Below are 16,871 nucleotides of genomic sequence, written 5' to 3' on the forward strand. Positions count from 1 at the left end.
AGATGACCCTTCCTTTTTGGTTGAATAAACTGGGTGAGTGAATGGGGCTGTTTTTTATTTATTTTTTTTTAAGAGATTTTTGTTATAGGATGTGTGCGCTCATCGGAGACAGAAAGCGAGAAATCACTCCCGGGGGATGGCATGCGCCTGGCCTGAGTTTTAAGCTGCCAGGTCCAGGACTCAAACCGTGGTCGACTGTGGGAGTCCAGCGATGTACCCATTATGCCATCTGCTGGTCCTGAATGATACTAGTTACTAAAATAGACAACACTAGACAAGAAGCAGGTTTGGAGAGAAAAAACCAAGTTCTGTTTCAGATACGTTCCCTACTCAATTAGACAGTGAAGTGGAGATGTTGAGTAGGCGACTGCATATACAGCTGGAGCCCAAGGGAGAAGTCAATTGGGGAGTTGTCAGCGTATGTCAGTAGTTGGCATTAAAGCAGTATAGCGTTACAGCGCTGGCAAGAGATGAGGCAAAGAACAGAGTAGACCTTCCTGTTGGCTTACCTACGCCCTGGGATTCCCGGATCTCCTAGTTAGAGGAAGATGAGCCAGCAACAGCCAGAGTTGGAGGAAAACCCAGAGAGTGTTGAGCTGCAGCAAATATTGATGATAAGCAGAGTAAGATGCTCTTTTCCTCCCTTTCTCCATCCGGTCAGGGAGCTGGGCACAGATGCATGTGCTGGTGACATCAGAGGAGGTCAAGGAGCTGAAGGGACCGAGTATTAGATTTACAGAATGCTGAGTAACCAGGTTAGGAGGCGGAAGTGGCGCTGAGTAGGTCAGTAAACTGCAGCCTCATGGCGTCGGGAGGTTAACGTAAAGCATGCAAACGCTTAGCATCGTGCTTGGTGACATAGGGCGTACTCGGGTTATCTGGTATCACTTTTCTTTCTACTCTTATTCTTGGGGGTGTAACAGCAGAAACCATTCTGTAGACATTTAAGTGCTTATTTTACTTATTTTATCAATAACATTTCTAACGTACTTGTGATACAAGAATCGTAAGAGTGGAACTCGAAGGGCCAGCAGATAGTGCAGCAGTTAAATGTTGCACACGGAAAGCCAGATCACCTATGGCTGACCAGGGTTCGAGCCCCAGCCCCTCAGCTTGAAAACCACATTGGGCATTTGCTCACAGCCTGATCCTGACAGGATGGAGGATTGGGGGAAAGGAGGCTGCAGTGTGATCGGACTCCTGTGGTCTCTTTTGTAACTGTGTGACTCTGCTGCTGTAGCAGGAACGTAGCCAAGCAGTACACACACACATTTAGTGGAAAATGTAAAGGAAAATTCACAAAGGCAGGCATTGGGTTACAGTATGCTGCTTCTTGGCTTAATATAGTTTTGTTTTGTTTTGTTTTTAAGATAGTGTTGCTGAATTACTGTGCATAGCACTGCACTTCAGAAGATTTGGTAAATCAAAGTTTATGCTTATTAGGATTATAATCTTGAACTTTCATACTGGACAGTTGACCTTATATTTTAATTAAACCCAGATTATACCTTGTGATCAATAATAATTAAGACAGTATGACATAATACATTTACTAAGCCCAAGAAACTAGAGCTATTTATCATCATAATCATAAAACTTACTATATACAGATTATATAAGTCATTAAAAATAATTTTAGAGGGGTGGCCAGCAGGTGGTATAGTGGTTAAGGTGCTGGACTCCCACATCGGTGACCGTGGTTCAAGTCCCAGACCTGGTGGCTTTCTCACTTACCCTCTCTCTCTCTGGTGAGTACCCATGTCCTATAGCAAATTATAAATAACAAAAATTTAATTATTTTTAAAATTAAATTTAAAAATTAAAAAGAATGATTTCATTTATTATTATTATTTTTAGTCTACAACAAGGCTCATGTGCTGACCAGAGACAAAGTGAGAATGCAAGCCACCAGGTCCAGGACTTGAACCATGGTCAGCCTTGTTGGAGTCCAGCGCCATAACCACCATCCCACCTGCTGGCCCCTACATTTTTTCTTTTTCTTTTTTTTTTTCTTTTTTTTTTTTTTTTTTTTTTTTTTTTTTTTTTTTTTTCATTTTTTCTTTTTTTAAAAAAAATTCCATGGGGCATGTTGCCAGAGAGGCTGGAGAGAGTGAGAAAGTACACCAGGGGTTGCACTCTTCAGTTCCTTCTCCTCCATTCTACTCTTGGGACTTGGGGTATACACACACACCCAGTGTTCTCCAAGCCGCTCTGGGTGTGAGACTCAAACCACAGTACCAGCCATGTGGGATCCAGCTCCTTAACCATCACACCATGGGCAGACTCTAGAGTTAGATTTTCTTATGACTGACAGACATATTATAAATACATAGCTTGGTATTTTCCTCCCCTGCAGTATTGTGTTTTAATTTTAATCTTTCTCTCTCATCCATTTTTAGGGGTCCAGACTAGATGATCAAAGATGTGCTCCACCACCTGCTGCCACAAAGGGTCCAACAGTACCAGATGAAGACTTTTTTAGCCTTATTTTGCGGTCGCAGGCAAAAAGAATGGATGAACAGAGAGTTCTTTTACAAAGAGATGAAAACAGAGACTCTGAACTTGGGCTGAAGGGCCTTTTACAAAGTGATGCTTTGTTGGAATTTAAAAATTCAGGAAAAAAAACATCAAACCACTAGTTACAATGGATGCTTTTAAAGAAAAGACCTCATTTCCTTTCAGAATACTGCAGGGAAATTCAATCTATTAATTTTTCCTTAAAAGGAGAATTTATAGCACTGTAATACAGCTTGAAATATTTTGAGAGTGATGTAAATACCTGACCTTCAGTAGTGTAGTATTAGGGAATTAACACGCCTCTGAACACTGAAGTGTTTCGGGTGGAGGTGTCCTTTAAGGTGCTTCATCAGCTGTGATTACTGCTTCAGATTCTGTTCTTTGGCAACTTGTTAGATTCCTTTACCTAGTTTTACCTAGTGTTTGTAAAGTAGGAAGTTAAATGAATCCCAAACTAGAGTTTAATCCTCTTGCTGAGATAAATTTTTAAATTTTAATTGATGAAGACTTTTTTTATACTTAACCATGGAAATATTAGGAAATTATGCTGTTTAGTAAAAATAATGTACTTGACCAATGTAAGAAAGTCAAACTTGTATTAAAAGTAATTTTTTTCTCTAGAAAAATCTCCATTTTCAATATTTTTTTAGGCCGAAACCAGTATAGAAGAAACTTCTATGAAATAAACTTCTTTTAGCATGTTTTGGGCTATTTATTTTTTTAAATTATGGTTTTAAATAGTCTCTTCCACTGTAATATACAACTCAAAAACAAACTTTATTAAGACCTACTGTTAAAAAACAAACCAACCTGTATTGTGGTGGTTATGAGCAGATCCCAGGCCACGTACATTGAAAACTCACAAAATGAAGGGTGAACCTCAGCTGCCATTAAGCCTTCCTTCCAGAGATGGAAGCAGCCGACGAGGGTAAAGAGGAGATAATGAAGGAACACCGCTGGGCAGGGCCTGTACTGAGGCTGCACCACAGACCACAAACGCACCCACCTGAACACAACTCACTCAGCTCCGAAACTCACACCTGAACAGGCGGGCAACTCACTCAGCTGAAACACACACCTGAACAGGCGGGCAACTCAGCTCTGAAACACACACCTGAACAGGCAGGCAACTCACTCAGCTCTGAAACACACACCTGAACAGGTGGGCAACTCAGCTCTGAAACACACACCTGAACAGCCGGGCAACTCACTCAGCTCTCAAACTCACACCTGAGCAGGCGGCAGCTCAACTCTGATTGCTTCTGATTCTGCACTGGGCGGGGGTGTCCAGTTCTCTATTCGTTCACAAAGACATTCACAGGTGATTTCAGTGGGATACACAGAACCACAACTTTAAACAGCCAAAAGTTAAAAAAAAAAAAAAAAAAACTTACATAGTTACAGTATGGAATCACATTAAAAGCTCAGCCTCCCCCTGCCCCCAAATATTCTTGGTTCAAAGATCAGACAGGAGTTCTGTCAAAAACATTAAGTTAATGGGGACCAGCAGTTAGCGTAATGGCTATGTCGCTGGACTCCCACATAGTCTGACCGCAGTTCAAGTCCTGGACCCGGCGGCTTAAACTTACGCCGGGCACGTGTGCATGCGTGCTCAAGGTTCCAAGAGAAGAATGGAGAAGGGACTGCGGCGTGGCCATCCCCCGGGGGGTGATTTCTCGCTTTCTATCTCTCTGTCTCTGTCGAATGCACGTGCCCTATGGCGAAAACCTCTCAACAAAACAAAACAAAACAAAAAAACACACACACACAAAATACTAAGTTAAAACCCAGAAGTATTTTGGTGAAAGCCCAAACCATGGCCAACTAGTGGCATGATGGTTACAAGGCAGCTGGATCCACGGCACAGTGTGAGTCCTGGCAGTCAGAAAAATGCCACCCAAGGACATGTGCCCCAAATCCAGAAAGGATAATTGGAGAAGAGACTGCACTGTGACTGCCCCCTAGAGGGGAGCTCTCTCTCTCTCTGACGAGCACAGGCACTCTCTGCTCCCCCCACAAAAAACTGGATAACATTGTTTCGCGCGCGTGTGTGTGTGTGTGTGTGTGTGTGTATTCATGATGTCCCAAATAGCACCATTTTTCAAACTGCAAGATAAATATGTTTTTTATAAGAAAATTCAATAAAAAATGCATACCAATCTATAATAATGTAAAAATAGTGTTTATTTTGTGTATACAGTGGCTCTTAGACTCTGTAAACATTCAACATTATCTACTCCACTGAAAAACTTTTAACAGCTGTCTATCCCAGTCTAATTTCCCTAAAGCTTGTCACTGTAAGTTTTCATTTTAATGACAAATACTGGCAAGTCAATAAATGAGCCTTCTCTTTCTGGTAGGCAACTGGCCTCGGTATGTTCAGTGTGCTTTAATAAACTCTTCCCTGAACTGCTTTCACCACTCAACAGCAGTAGCATGTTGCCTTGCTAGCTCTCAAAGCAGATTTCATCCCCAAATGGATATCTGTAATGAGAGAATAGAAAGATACATTTTATTTAGTTTTTTTTTTAAATAAAGGATTCATCTTGGATTGATTTAAAGCAGTCAGGAGTGGAAGAGAGTGGAAGCGGCATTAACGCTCACGGCTACAGTCACCTGTAGCATCCATTTCTCTTCAGAATCAGATCACAGGTCAGAGGTCAACACTCACCTTGGGAGCGTATTCGCAGCAGTTACTGCGAATTCTGAGATCTAGTCCTCAGAGCTGTATTAATGCACCAGTGTTCACAAACGGCTCTAAACGGCAACCATCCTTGCATTCATTCATTTACTACACGCCTGCCTGCACTGTGATAAATTTTAATATAAAGTCAATTTGTGTTTCTTGGGAAAAGTGATTACCTTTCTGTTAAAATAGTAAAGATATTTACAATAGTAAATTATAAAATGATATTAACATGTGAAATTAAATTGCAACAGGCACCTAAGGAACAATTCTGAGGGCCAAAGAGCGATGTACTGCATTTCATGTAAAAATCAAACAGCACCTGCTTTAAACATTATCTTTTTGTTTCCCTCCTGAAACAACTGCATTCATGAAAACTTGAAGGCTTTATTCCTGACTGGGTATCATTTTTAGTAAGCAGCCAAACGGAACTTCTAGTGTGACTATGATTAAAACAAAGGACATCCGAATGTATATAAATCTGCTTCCTGGCTAGGGACCGTGAAATTTTTAAATTGCCTTTTTTTTTAAGTGAGATTTTTATGATAGGGCATGTACACTCGCTGGAGAGACAGAGAAAAAGTGAGAAATCGCCCCCCCTCCCTTTGGGGGGCATGGCTACAACACAATCTATTCTCCTCTATTCGCCTCTTGGGATTTTGGGTATGCACACACATGCACCCAGCATGAATTTTAAACTGCCAAGTCTGGGACTTGAACTGTGGTTGACTACATGGGAGGCCAGCAACAGAACCATTACTCCATCTGCTGCTTCCTTTAAACTGCTTTTTTTCTTTCTTTTTCTTTTTTTCAAAGAGATTTTTGCTATAGGGCATGAGCGCTCGCCTGATAGACAAAAAATCCCTCCCCCCAACCCGGGGGATGGCCACACTGCAATCCTTTCTCTTCCAATCTCCTCCGGGATTTTGAGTATGCATACACATATCCCCAGCGTGGGCTTTAAGCCACTGGGTCTGGGACTTTAAATGCTTTTTACAAAGTTTAAAATGAATGATTTTTAAATCAGGAAAATTAATTTAAAATGTTGATTGAGGGGCCAGCAGGTGGTGTGGTGGTTAAGGACACTGGACCTCCCACATGGCCGACCACGGTTCAAGTCCTAGACCTGGCGACTTGCTTTCTCTGTCTCACTGTCCCTCTGTGGCCAAATTAAAAAAATAAAGTTAAAAAATTATTTAAAAAAAATGTTGACTGGTACCTGTCTGCAATTTTCTGGAAAACAATAGTACTAGTTACAGCATAAGAGAGTACTGTTTTCCTTTATCATGGTATTCTTTCTATACAGATCTGTTAAAAGTCAGGATTTCATACGGCCAAGACAATACGGTCAGCTGTGATATAAATACGACACAGCAATACCCGACAGTCTCAACTCCTAGGACTCTAAGCAACAACAAAGATAGGTCTTTCAAAGCCTCTGCACTTCATTGGGGGAGGGGGGGAGATAAAGCCATCCTCCAGGTCTACTGACCATGTAAGTCAGAGATTACCAGCTGAATAAGCTACATTATCTAAATTCCCCTGGCAACCTCTGATTCTGTCTTACCTAAAGGTAAAGTAAAAGGGGTGACAAGGCAGGAGGGCCTGTGGGGGGAACTAGAAAGGTACACGATCTCAGCAGCCTACACAGACGAGCTGAGGTGTCCCTGAGGCTGCCTATGCACGCCCTGGCTGCAGTGGGATGCCCGTGTGCACGCAGAGGGCACAGTTAGCTACCGCGGGCTGCCCTGACGTTTTGGAGTACCTGTCACATCAGAAACCTGTGAACTCCGCGCAGAATAACAAAGGATTCTGTTAACCAAAGTGGGCAGCACAGGACTTTCACGAGGCAACACACACTTCGGCTAGTTGCTTCCTATAAATGCCTGTAAACAATCAAATTTCGCTTTCAATGCCCCTTAATTCAAACTGGCCTCCTGAATTATCCAGAATCAATGATGCCTGCCATACATTCATCTTAAAATACAGTCTAGGAGACCCTATTCCAAAATTAACACTTCAAAAATTTATGGGATGTATCTTAATATCAGAAAGAAGCTTTTATATACATGTGTTAATTCTGATTGCCATAAAAATAATATTTAAGTTGGCACCTTTGTAGTAAATATCAGAGAATTCACAGAGAACAGTGAATAAAGAGTATACTTTACAAAACCCAAAGATGACTTCAGAGCTGCCGCCTCTGTCTGGGTTCCTCTAGCCACATGGGCTTCCAGCCGGCTCCTTCCCACACGAGCCAGCCGCAGTCCTTGCTGGACTGCTCTCGGCTCTAGTTCCGGGCGGGGCCTCTTCCACTGCAGGGGAACCTTCTGAATGCCCTGACGCCTCCTGGCCAGAGACGAGCTGAGCAGACTGGGTGCCTTCCGTGCTGCTTTCCATTGGTGTGCTTTCTTCTGAGATTCCGCCGATCTCTTGGGGCTTTGTATCCAAAGTAGGTGATTTACGCTAAGATGGGCAGAATTACATTTAATGGGTTAATTAATATGGAGCATTAGTAAACAAACGTATCTCACCAGTTCCTACCCAAATCTGCTGTAGCAAGCTCTAAACTCCCAATTCTGGTTCTAGGGCTGGATCGTAATTATACAAATATTACCAGGGCCTCACAGAACTGCATAGTACACAGGAGTAGGATATTGTAGGATATATATCTTAGGTGATCAAGTGATTCATCTTAGGAAGGGTTAAGAGGACTGGGGACCAGAACTACTGACTCTTCTTGCCCAGTGAGAATAATTCATTTGACAGCTGTCGACTAAGCATATATTAAGTTCTAGATGCTGAAGATATGGCCAGAACAAAACAAATAGTGCTCTCGCTAGAATTAGATTTAGGTTAGGAAAGCAGTCAGGCAACAAAGAAATTAAGAAGGTATGTTATATAATCTGTTGAATCAAGGGTTACATAGAAAAAGAAAAGAGATGAGTGCTGGAAGTGGAGTGAAACGATAGGGTAAGGCTGGGGTTGTCTGGGGCCAGCGGGTGGCATGGAGGTTGGGGCAACTTGCTTCTACATGGTCAAATCCACAGTTCGAGTCCCAGACTCGGCAGCTTGAAAAATCACACCAGGTGTTTGTGCATGCATTGCCCTGGAGGGTGATTTCTCACCTTTCTGCTCTCTGTTTCTCTCCAATGAGTGCATGTACCCTATAGCAATAAACTTAAAAAAAAAAAATTGAGGTGGTCTGAAAAAAGGACACATGAGTAAAAATCTGAAGAAATGAACAGTATGACATGAAGGATCTTCAAGAAGTAAATGAAAAATGCAGATTATGAAAACCTATGCATGGATTTCAAAATTTCTTACACCAAAATACTCATTCAGTTCCATTCTTCCATGAACTTTCTGAAGTTCCTGCACCTGTGGGTGAACAAGTGCAAAGGCTTTGAGTTCAAGGAACAGCCAGGAGGTCCCTGTGGCTGAAGCAGAGAGGGGGTGAGAGGAGACGTGGCAGCAGAAGGCCATGAGGCAGTGGGTGTGCGGCAGGGGCCAAGCCACTGTGTTAGCAGCTTCCCTTCGGGTGACACAGGAAGTCGCTGGAGGAGCTGAGATAAGTGACACGTAGCCATTGCCTATAAAAGCTGAAAGAACTACCTGTGGGTTTTCTAGGTGCGAGAGATGTTTATCTTTGTGAGGAACTCCATGGGAAGGGTTTCTGTAATTTTCTAGATTTTACTGTGCTTTTAACTCCCAAAGGTTTATAGTTGCAGCTTAAACTTTGCAAATGACAATATAAGTTCCTCTCTCAAACAGAAACAGAAATGTCCCTTTAAATGACCAAAAATGGTAAAAACAAACAAACAAAAAAAAAACTATTGACCATGCTGCAAGTGAAAAGTACAGTTCTAACAGCCAATGAGTTAAATGAATTTGGAAAGCAAGATTTGATCCTTTTCCAGCCCACTCCTCCATCCAGCTAAGTTTTTAGGGCTCTGAGCCCTACTCTGAGCTCGTCAAGGGTAAGAATTTCCATCACGTTCATTTGTCAGCTTCCTACGAAATTTCATATGCATTACATCTGTTCTAACAAACCACCGTTGAATGTGTTTAACATAAAAAGTAAACCTCGCTTTATATTTTTCTGAAGAAGCTGCACTAACCTAGGACCAGAAGGGGAAGAGCGCGACTAAGCGTATCACCACCGGTGCGATTAACAGCGAAGGGCAACGGTGAGAGTCAAAACCATCAAAAGCTCCTTAACAAGCACTTAGGCCTAGCAGGAGGGACAGCAAAATAAACGGTTGCTGACTTACACTGGGTACCACCTCGGGATGCTCTTGTGCCTCTGCGTCTGGTAAATCAAATGCCCGGAGCACTTCAGGGCTCTTGTTGCCAGTCTGCAATCTCAAGCCAACATTTCTCTCTCTCAAAACATCTCTTCTACCCTCATATGTTTTGTCATAAGGGCCTTGCTCAACGGGGCCGGTGTGACCCCTATAATAGAAATCTGCATCACCTGCTCCGCCAAGGGGCCTATAATCAATGTCCTTGTGCCATCTTCTGTCACCTGGCTGAAGCGCCCGAGGAGGTTCTCTCTCAGGACCACCTATATGTCTCAGCACATTAACGGACTTTCCAGCACCATAGCAGAAACTCTGTAAGGAAAAAAATACATTTTCCTGAGGACTTAATGGCTGAGTTACAATGAAGTTATGAGGTGTTTTATTCAAACAATGTAATTTAACCTACCTGTGGCATCTATAGACATGCACATGTGAATTTCACTTTTTTTCATTAGATACCTCTTCTTCAGAGGTATCTGAGGAAGGGCCAGAGTGGCCAATAAAATACAAGAAATCACTCAGTATTAAGTAAATGGTTCAAAAAGCTTGAAACAATTGGACTGAATTATAACAACGGCAGTTAGGTTAAAGCCTAGTAATGTAAGTTAGAAGGTTCTAGATTGTCTGACAAGTGCGCTTATGTTCCTATATTCATACCTATCACTGAATACCAATGCCGACAATGATGATTTAAAGTTGAACATACCTATGTAAACATTCTCCTGTAGGTTTATTTTTAATAATACAAACTTGACTTGAGCCACAGCTAAAATTCAACAGGTATGATTCACATTCCATGAGAAAAAACTAGGCACAGGTCTCAAAGTGTGGTGTGGGAACAGCCTACCGGTGAGGTGAAAACCTCCCATCACACACACACACACACAGTCATTTTCACTGTTCTCTACTGAGTTTACTGGAGTCTTCTGAAGGTCAGAGGGACGTGTGACGACTCCTGGGATGTGTGCTTGCTTACGTGTGTATTTGTTTAACTTTCCACTGTAATGCCCAGTGTAGTAAGTACCAATAAATATAACCCCATGAACAAGAGCTTTTTATGGTCTTCATTTTCAAGAATGCAAAGGAGTCTTGAAAGCGAAAAGCCCGACGTCTGTGCAGTCCTAATACAGGACGGCCTGAAGAGAGAAGTAGCAGAGCCGAGGCGTGGAACTTTTCTCAGGGAGCAAGGAGGTAACGAGACACGAGGAGGCTCTTGTTATAACTTCAGTTTCAGAGACCAAACTACTGGCCAAGAAACAAAGCCAAAAGAGAAGCAATTTCAAAAGGAGCATCATGAATGCTTTATATCCTTAGAAAGAAGAATTTCCCGGGGCACATGAGTTCTTTCTGTTTTGTTTAATGTCACAACTGCTTTAATATGGGTAGTGGCTGAAAATCAACAAAAAAGCTGCACGGATTGTCAATGAATGACAAGTACTTCTTAGTAAATGTCTGTATTTGGATCCTCCAAAATGTTTCTTAACATATCCACTTTTGGGACCAGCAGATGGTATGAAGGTTGTCGCTGGACTCCCAAGTAGTTGACCAGGGTTCAAATCCCGGACTCAGCAGCTAAAACTCGTGCTGGGCATATGTGCATGCGTGTCCAAAATCCCCAGAGGAGATCAGAGAAGAAGGAATTACAGTGTGGCCATTCCCCCTGGGGGGTAACTTCTTGCTTTCTGTCTCTCCATCTCTTTCTACAACGAGTGCACATGCCTTATAGCTAAAGTCTCTCTAAAAGAAAAAAATCACTTTCTTTCACCTCCCTTTCTGATTCTGTGTTCAGCCTTATGTCCTTCCCTTCTCAGTGCTGAAGAAACTCAAGCTGAAGTAAGAAAGTCCCTTTTCTTAAAGAGGAAGCAACCCTGTCTCTCTGTCTTTCTGGCGAGCGCACGTACCCTATAGCAAAAACCTCTCAAAAAATAAAAAAGAGGAAGCAACCAACTGACTCCCTATGGATTAAGTCAGTGAGTTTAAAAAGAGGTTGTTTTTCTAAATCACTGTTATGACATCTGCAATCACGTCCTTGATTAGAGGCTATACATACATACATCTATCAATGTAAGTCTGTATCACATCAGATCGCTTTCCCATACAATCAGGTCTGACTGACAATAAAAAAGTCTAATAATTTAAAACTGCCTCCCCCCCCCCGGAAATCAAAAACACCGCCCCCCCCCCCCCCCCCGTAAATCCTGTTAAATACCAACAGTGCTAACATACTAACCAGGACAGCTAATGCCATTATGATCAGCACTGGAATCTGAAGTAGTACTGGAATCTCCTTCATGAGCGCTTTAATAAATTCACCAGTTCCTTTTCCAATGTGCTTCAACGGCTCTGTTACAAAGTTGGTGAATGTAACTGCCAGTGCCTAAAACAAAAGACAAAAGCAACTTAAATCTTTCCTCAAAAGACTGAGGCACACAGCATGAGCCAAAACTCACTGTGTACAAGTCTAAAATTATGCTAGATAAATTTAAAATGCTGCCACCTGCTACTTGTAATGTACAAATCACTGTGCAATGGAAACATTTTTTCTGGTACAAAGATTTATTGTTAGCAAAATGATTCTATAAAACACTAACAATTTTTTATACATAGAAAGACTTCTAATTTGTACTTCATATAAGTAATTTTTACAAAATATATTCTATACCTTAGTTGGTGGGACCAGCCAAATAGGGTTGACCAATAAAAGCTCATAGTATTTTTGGCATGAGTCATCCTTAAGGGTCCATGAACTTCTCCACCATTCTATTTAGAGAAACAGACAAAACACTGAGTCATGTTTTTAAAAAGCTGCAGTTCGTACCCAAATAAGACAATATTTTGGTTTTCACTCTCTTTGACCACCCACCAATTTCAAAATCCTTTAAATACTTTTTAAAATGTATTTATTTCTTGAGAGAGAGAGGCACCCCCAACAGGGTCTCCACACCACGATCCACCCGTCTCGGCTGGTATAGTAAGAGGCACATGGGTACATGCCAGGTGTTCTCAAGGAGGCCCCAGGACACAAACCCAGGCCCTTTCTTATATGGCTCCAGTTATGTCACCATTGCCCACCGCCTGGACTAAAATGCTTTCATTTTTAAACAGACTCCTGGTAATGCTGATTTAAAATGTTTTCATCTTGGGACCAGCAGATGATGTAATGGTTATATTGCTAGACTCCTACATGGCCAGCCATGGTCTGAGTCCTGGACCCGGAGGCTTGAACCTCACACCAGATACATGTGCGTATGTGCCCAAAATCTCAAGAGGAGACTGGAGGAGCAGGGACAGCGGCATGGCCATCCCCTCTGAGGGGGTGGGGGGAGGTGATTTCTCACTTTCTGTCTCTCTGGTGAGCGCATGTGCCTTAGAACAAAAATCTCTCTCAAAAAAAATTTTTTTTTCCTTATAGCCCAAATCATGTTTGTTTTTAAAAATCCATTCAAATTATACAAGTCTTAGAGAGAGAAATTTTATTAAAATTTCTAAAAGATAAGTAATTAAAAGCAGTGTTTTATATACACAAATGAGTACAGGTAAAACTGGGGAAATCTAAGTAAAACTGGTGGACGGTCTCACAGTCAGTATCCTGGCTCCGCTCCGGTGCTACGACTGCTACGTAAGAAATCAGCTTTGGGGGAAAGGGTGTAAAGGGTACACAGGCTCTCTATTATTTCTCAAAACTACATGTGACCCTGCAATGATCTCAATAAAATTTCAATTTAGAAAGTCGGTTTGGGGCCAGTCTATAGTATGGTAGCCCAGGGGTCTAAATCCGATGTGGCAGACTGTGTGGTTGAAGTCCAGACTTGGTAGCCTGAAAAATATGCTGGGCATGCATGCACACAAGCCCAAAATCCTGGGAGGAGAATGAAGGAGACAGGATTGTGGTGTGGCCGTCCCCCTGGTAGGTGCTTTCTCCCTCTCCATCTGTCTCTTGGTGAGTGCACACACCCTCTGACAAAATTTTTTTTAAAAAGATAAATTAATGGGGCTGGCAGGTAACATGATGGTTAAGGATGCTGGACTCTCACGTGTCCGACCGCAGTTCGAGTCCTGGAGTTGGTGCCTTGCTTTCTCTCTCTCTCTCTCTCTCTCACTCACTCACTCACTCACTCTGTCCCTCTCTGGTCAAATGAAAATAAATTAAATAAATAAAAATAATTATTTTTTTAAAAAAGATACATTAATTTTGGAACCCACTTACAGAACCTGAGATTCTATTCTGGGCCAGTCATTATGGATTTGCATTTATAAAGTAGCTTCGAGCATCAAATCATTCCCATTGCTGGATATAAACAACTAAAGGGGTAGACAACAGTAATGGGAATGCTTACAAAATCTGTTAGAATAAGAAATAAAAACAGTTTTTCCCTCAGTTAAAAGTGCACTAAAGCTACAACATAAGATGTCATATGTCAGTAAGAGGGTGTTAAACATAAGATGGGGGACCAGCAGTTAGCATAATGGCTATGTCGCTTGACTCCCATGAAGTCGACCGTGGCTTAAACTCACGCTGGGCATGTGTGTTTGCATGTCCAAGATCCCGAGAGTAGAGTGGAAGAGAAGGGACTGCAGTGTGACCATCCCCCCGGGGGTGATTCTCGCTTTCTGTCTTTCTGATGAGCACACGCTCCCTGTAGCAAAAACCTCTCCAAACAAAGGAAAAAAAAAAAAAAAAACTAAGATGGATATTGGCTCATATACATATTCAGTCACTTCTTTAATGAATTTCTGTTGAGGACCTCGAAAGTGCTGGACACTGTGCTGAGGAGTGTGTGAACAGAAGTGGCTCTGGAGTCTTCGGTCTGATGGAGGAAGACAGGTAATGTCAGAGCCAGCACACACGTGATTTCTATTCCTTCCCTGTGACTTTACATGAACATGAAAGGACCCTGGTTTTAAACTTAATCCTCTTCTTGCAAGTTCTGATGTTAAAGATTCAGACATGGAAAGCCTCCTCTGGCATTTTGCCCTTTTCTTTGTAATTTCTACGTAAAATAAGGCCAAGTGAACAAACACCTTACCCCAGAGACTTCCAACCCAATCCATCTTCTCGGCACACAGGTTGTTTAATGGCTCCATCTTGGCAACTTCGGCTTGATGCTGTGCAAAAGCTAGCTGACCGACACCAAAGGGAAACCGTGAAAGGCTGTTCATGATAAAGACTACACCACACATGCAAAAATTCCAAGTTCAAAGAATATCTTTACCATTAATCCAAACCAGATTGTTTAAGTAATTTTAATAGGAAAAAACATATATGTTATTTTTAAAGAGCAGCAATTGTCAGCTCATAAAAAAGCATAGTCTTAATGCGACAAGTCAGGAAAAATAACTAATTATAGGGCTGGCCCCACAGCCTAAGAATTTAGGGAGCTGGATACCAATGGCCCACTGTGGTTTGAGACCCAGCCCCAGCAGCTTGAAAAACATGCTAGGCACCTGTGCATGCATGTCCAAAGTCCCAACAGGATGGAGAAGGGACTGTGGTATGACCACACCCCATTGGAGGTGGTGCTTTCTCCCTCCTTTTCTCTGTGTCTTGGGCAAACATATGTGACCTTTGGCAATTAAAAAAAAAAAAGAACTAATTATTATTGCCTTTTCTATAACTAATTATGATGAGCAGGAAGACTTTGGTACTAAAAGATCGTTTTAAAGAGTTAGTTCAAATACAGTTTATACCATGTGTGAAAATGAAGCTATAAAAATTTAATGACTACGTCTCAGTTTCTTTTATAGTTCATGATAAAATGGTGTTTTGATCAGACTGGTTTTTAGCAAAAAAAACCAACATAAAGATAATATATCTTTTATAAACCAAAGCCCCAGGGAAAATAAATCACTGATGAAACAATACCCAACCAACCAATCCTTTCACATAGAGCCTAGGTGTTCAATGTGTAAATAATCAGTTCTAGATACTATAGCACTTAAGAGTAAAAGGTTAAGAAAATATTATTACAGTGATTTAATCAGATAAATTCATGAAAAATACCTGGCTATTGGAGACCAGGAGGTGTCATGGTGGTTAAGGTGCTAGGCACTCCCACATGGCAGACCACAATTCGAGTCCTGGACCTGGTGGCTTGCCTTCTTACTTTCCCTCGCTCTCTCTGTCGCTATGGTCAAATTAAAAAACAAACGAATAAATAAAATTAAATAAGTCTTAGGGATAAAAAACCTGGCTACTTGGCATACCCTGCCAAAAAGATCTAAGAGTTTCCTTCAAATGAATATGCTATTTTAACAGAAAGAGCTGTCTTTTTAAAATGTCTATATATGGCATAATCCTAATTTTGAAAGATAATTATATCTAGAAAAGAGATCAGAAAGAAATACCTCAAAATATTGACAGTGATTATCTCTAGGTGGTAAAATTTTAGGTGAGTTTTAAAAATAATTTCCCTGTAATCTTCCATCTTCTCTAAATTCCCAACCATGAACTTTTTAACTTTCCTTCCCATCTTTCCTTTCCTGTCCTGTCCTCCTTCTCCCATCTCCTTTCCTTTCCTTCTTTCCCTCCCTCCCGCCTATTCTGTGCCTCACTGATAATTAGCCAGAAGGCATGTGAGTATTTGCACAGAGAGGGAAGGCCAGAACGCCACCCCCCACGGAGTATGGTCACACTGCAATTCCTTCTCCTACATTTCCCCTCTTGTCTGGATGTTGGGCACATGTGCACACATGCCTGGCATGTTTTTCAAGCTGCTGAGTCTGGGACTTGAACCATGTAGTCAGCCATGTGGGACCCAGCTGCCTTAACTACCAGGCCATGGGCTGGCTGAATATACCACTTTCATATGCAGAAAAAAACCTAACCTTTAAAAAATGGTATTTTGCCATCATGTCACTTTGTTTCCTTTTTATTTTGGCATAAGTTCTAACAAAGAATAAAAGGACATACCTCAACTTATCAATGAAAGAATTTTTAAAAATCTTTCTACCTAGCTCTAGTCTGACTCAACTGGCCAGATGCCATCCAGCAGTAACCAGGTTATGAAAATTAGGACTGTCCTCTTTCCCACTCACTGGCCAAGGATCCCAAAACCACATGCAGGAGAGCTGGGAACTGCCAATTCCTCCCCCGTGAGGACTGCCCTCCAACCCACATCTGAGCCAGGACAGCTCAAAATGGACATGCTCTTTTATAATGAGTTACATTTTCAGATTTTACTACCCACCATTTATTTAATACCTTATATAAGTACATCCAATTCCATCCCAAACTGACAAGAAAACTGATGAAAAAAAGACGTCTCAACTGGGTGTACCAACGAACATACGTCCACAGCTCGGTAGCTACCAGCATCACGATGCCCAGCAGACACAGAAGGACCTCAAAGACAGAAAGCAGCAGG

The 16,871-nt window shown here is 41.8% G+C and overlaps 2 protein-coding genes across 5 annotated transcripts in view; one reads left to right on the forward strand and one right to left on the reverse strand.

Annotated features, from left to right (window-relative positions):
* GPSM2 (G protein signaling modulator 2) overlaps nucleotides 1-3,147 on the forward strand; it is a 39,201-nt gene extending 36,054 nt beyond the window's left edge. Inside the window, exon 14 of the mRNA XM_006149505.3 lies at nucleotides 2,400-3,147. Coding sequence (XP_006149567.1) covers nucleotides 2,400-2,639 — 240 coding nt within the window. The 3' untranslated portion in view covers nucleotides 2,640-3,147. The remainder of the gene's footprint in view (nucleotides 1-2,399) is intronic.
* A 1,533-nt stretch (nucleotides 3,148-4,680) lies between these two features.
* CLCC1 (chloride channel CLIC like 1) overlaps nucleotides 4,681-16,871 on the reverse strand; it is a 30,254-nt gene continuing 18,063 nt past the window's right edge. For 3 of the 4 annotated variants that reach the window (XM_014588206.2, XM_027772283.1, XM_014588207.2), the window contains exons 6-11: nucleotides 16,709-16,849; nucleotides 14,535-14,628; nucleotides 12,170-12,267; nucleotides 11,738-11,884; nucleotides 9,478-9,819; nucleotides 6,577-7,669 (exon numbers count right to left, since the gene is read on the reverse strand). In XM_014588206.2, coding sequence (XP_014443692.1) covers nucleotides 7,421-7,669; nucleotides 9,478-9,819; nucleotides 11,738-11,884; nucleotides 12,170-12,267; nucleotides 14,535-14,628; nucleotides 16,709-16,849 — 1,071 coding nt within the window. In that variant the 3' untranslated portion in view covers nucleotides 6,577-7,420. Of the gene's footprint in view, nucleotides 5,002-6,576; nucleotides 7,670-9,477; nucleotides 9,820-11,737; nucleotides 11,885-12,169; nucleotides 12,268-14,534; nucleotides 14,629-16,708; nucleotides 16,850-16,871 lie in introns of those variants that run through there. The other variant, XM_006149506.3, reaches the window with a different exon arrangement.

Source organism: Tupaia chinensis, unplaced genomic scaffold (assembly GCF_000334495.1).
Source record: "Tupaia chinensis unplaced genomic scaffold, TupChi_1.0 Scaffold000270_1, whole genome shotgun sequence".
NCBI lineage: Eukaryota > Metazoa > Chordata > Mammalia > Scandentia > Tupaiidae > Tupaia > Tupaia belangeri.